The 753-nt window shown below is 65.9% G+C and overlaps 1 protein-coding gene across 1 annotated transcript in view; it reads left to right on the top strand.

Moving 5' to 3' along the window:
• The window catches only part of CHLNCDRAFT_55633 (hypothetical protein), a gene marked incomplete at both ends in the record, with an annotated part of 22,064 nt that overhangs the window by 6,124 nt on the left and 15,187 nt on the right, over positions 1-753 (top strand). Inside the window, 2 exons of the mRNA XM_005842751.1 lie at positions 315-396; positions 497-561. Of these exons, the coding sequence (XP_005842813.1) occupies positions 315-396; positions 497-561 (147 nt within the window). The remainder of the gene's footprint in view (positions 1-314; positions 397-496; positions 562-753) is intronic.

Genomic DNA, 753 nt, shown 5'->3' with positions numbered 1-753 from the left:
CCAAGGCAGGGGCAAGAGCAGGGGAAGACAAGGGACTGGCAAGAAGGAGGTGACAGCGCGGGAACCGGCATCAGAGCCTGAGGAGGAGGCCAGCACTGACACTGAGCCAGCACCAGCAGGCACCAAGCGCCGCCGCAAGGAGGTTGTGGTGCCGGAGCCGCCGATGCTCTGCTTCTGTGCTCCCGGCCCGCCGCAGCAGCCAGCCATCCGCGTGGGCACCTCGGGCTACAGGCAGGTTGAAGCGCCTCGCTTTGCTGCATCGGGTGCCCCCCCACCTCTCGCCTATTTGCCTGCCCTCTCCCTTGCTGTTGCAGTTACAAGCACTGGCGTGCCGGCTTCTATGCGGGGCTGCCGCAGAGTCTGGAGTTTGAGCGCTACGCCAAGCAGTTTGACATGGTGCGCTGCGCTGGTCCCGGCATCCAGCTTGGCGGCATGGACCAGTTGCTGCGCATCTTTCGTGGTGCCCTCACCTAAACACAATCTGCTCTCCGCTCAGGTAGAGCTCAACGCCACGTTCTACGGCTGGTTTGACGAGGGGGTGTATGACAGCTGGCGCGACAGGTGCAGCGCCGGTCTTCGGCTGCTTCTGCCAGTGGCTGCTCCCCCTCTGCCTCCCGCTGTCGAGCAGGCGCAGCCCTCCCTGCTCAACGCCAGCCCTGCCCACCCAGCCTGCATACCTCCGGCCTGCTTTTCCGCTGCCGCAGGGCCGCGGCGGTGCGGCCCAGCTTCCAATACGCCGTCAAGGCGCCACAG

The sequence above is a fragment of the Chlorella variabilis genome (assembly GCF_000147415.1).
Source record: "Chlorella variabilis unplaced genomic scaffold CHLNCscaffold_44, whole genome shotgun sequence".
Lineage (NCBI taxonomy): Eukaryota > Viridiplantae > Chlorophyta > Trebouxiophyceae > Chlorellales > Chlorellaceae > Chlorella > Chlorella variabilis.
Note: the sequence above shows the minus strand (reverse complement) of the source record. Positions and strands in the feature narration are given on the sequence as shown.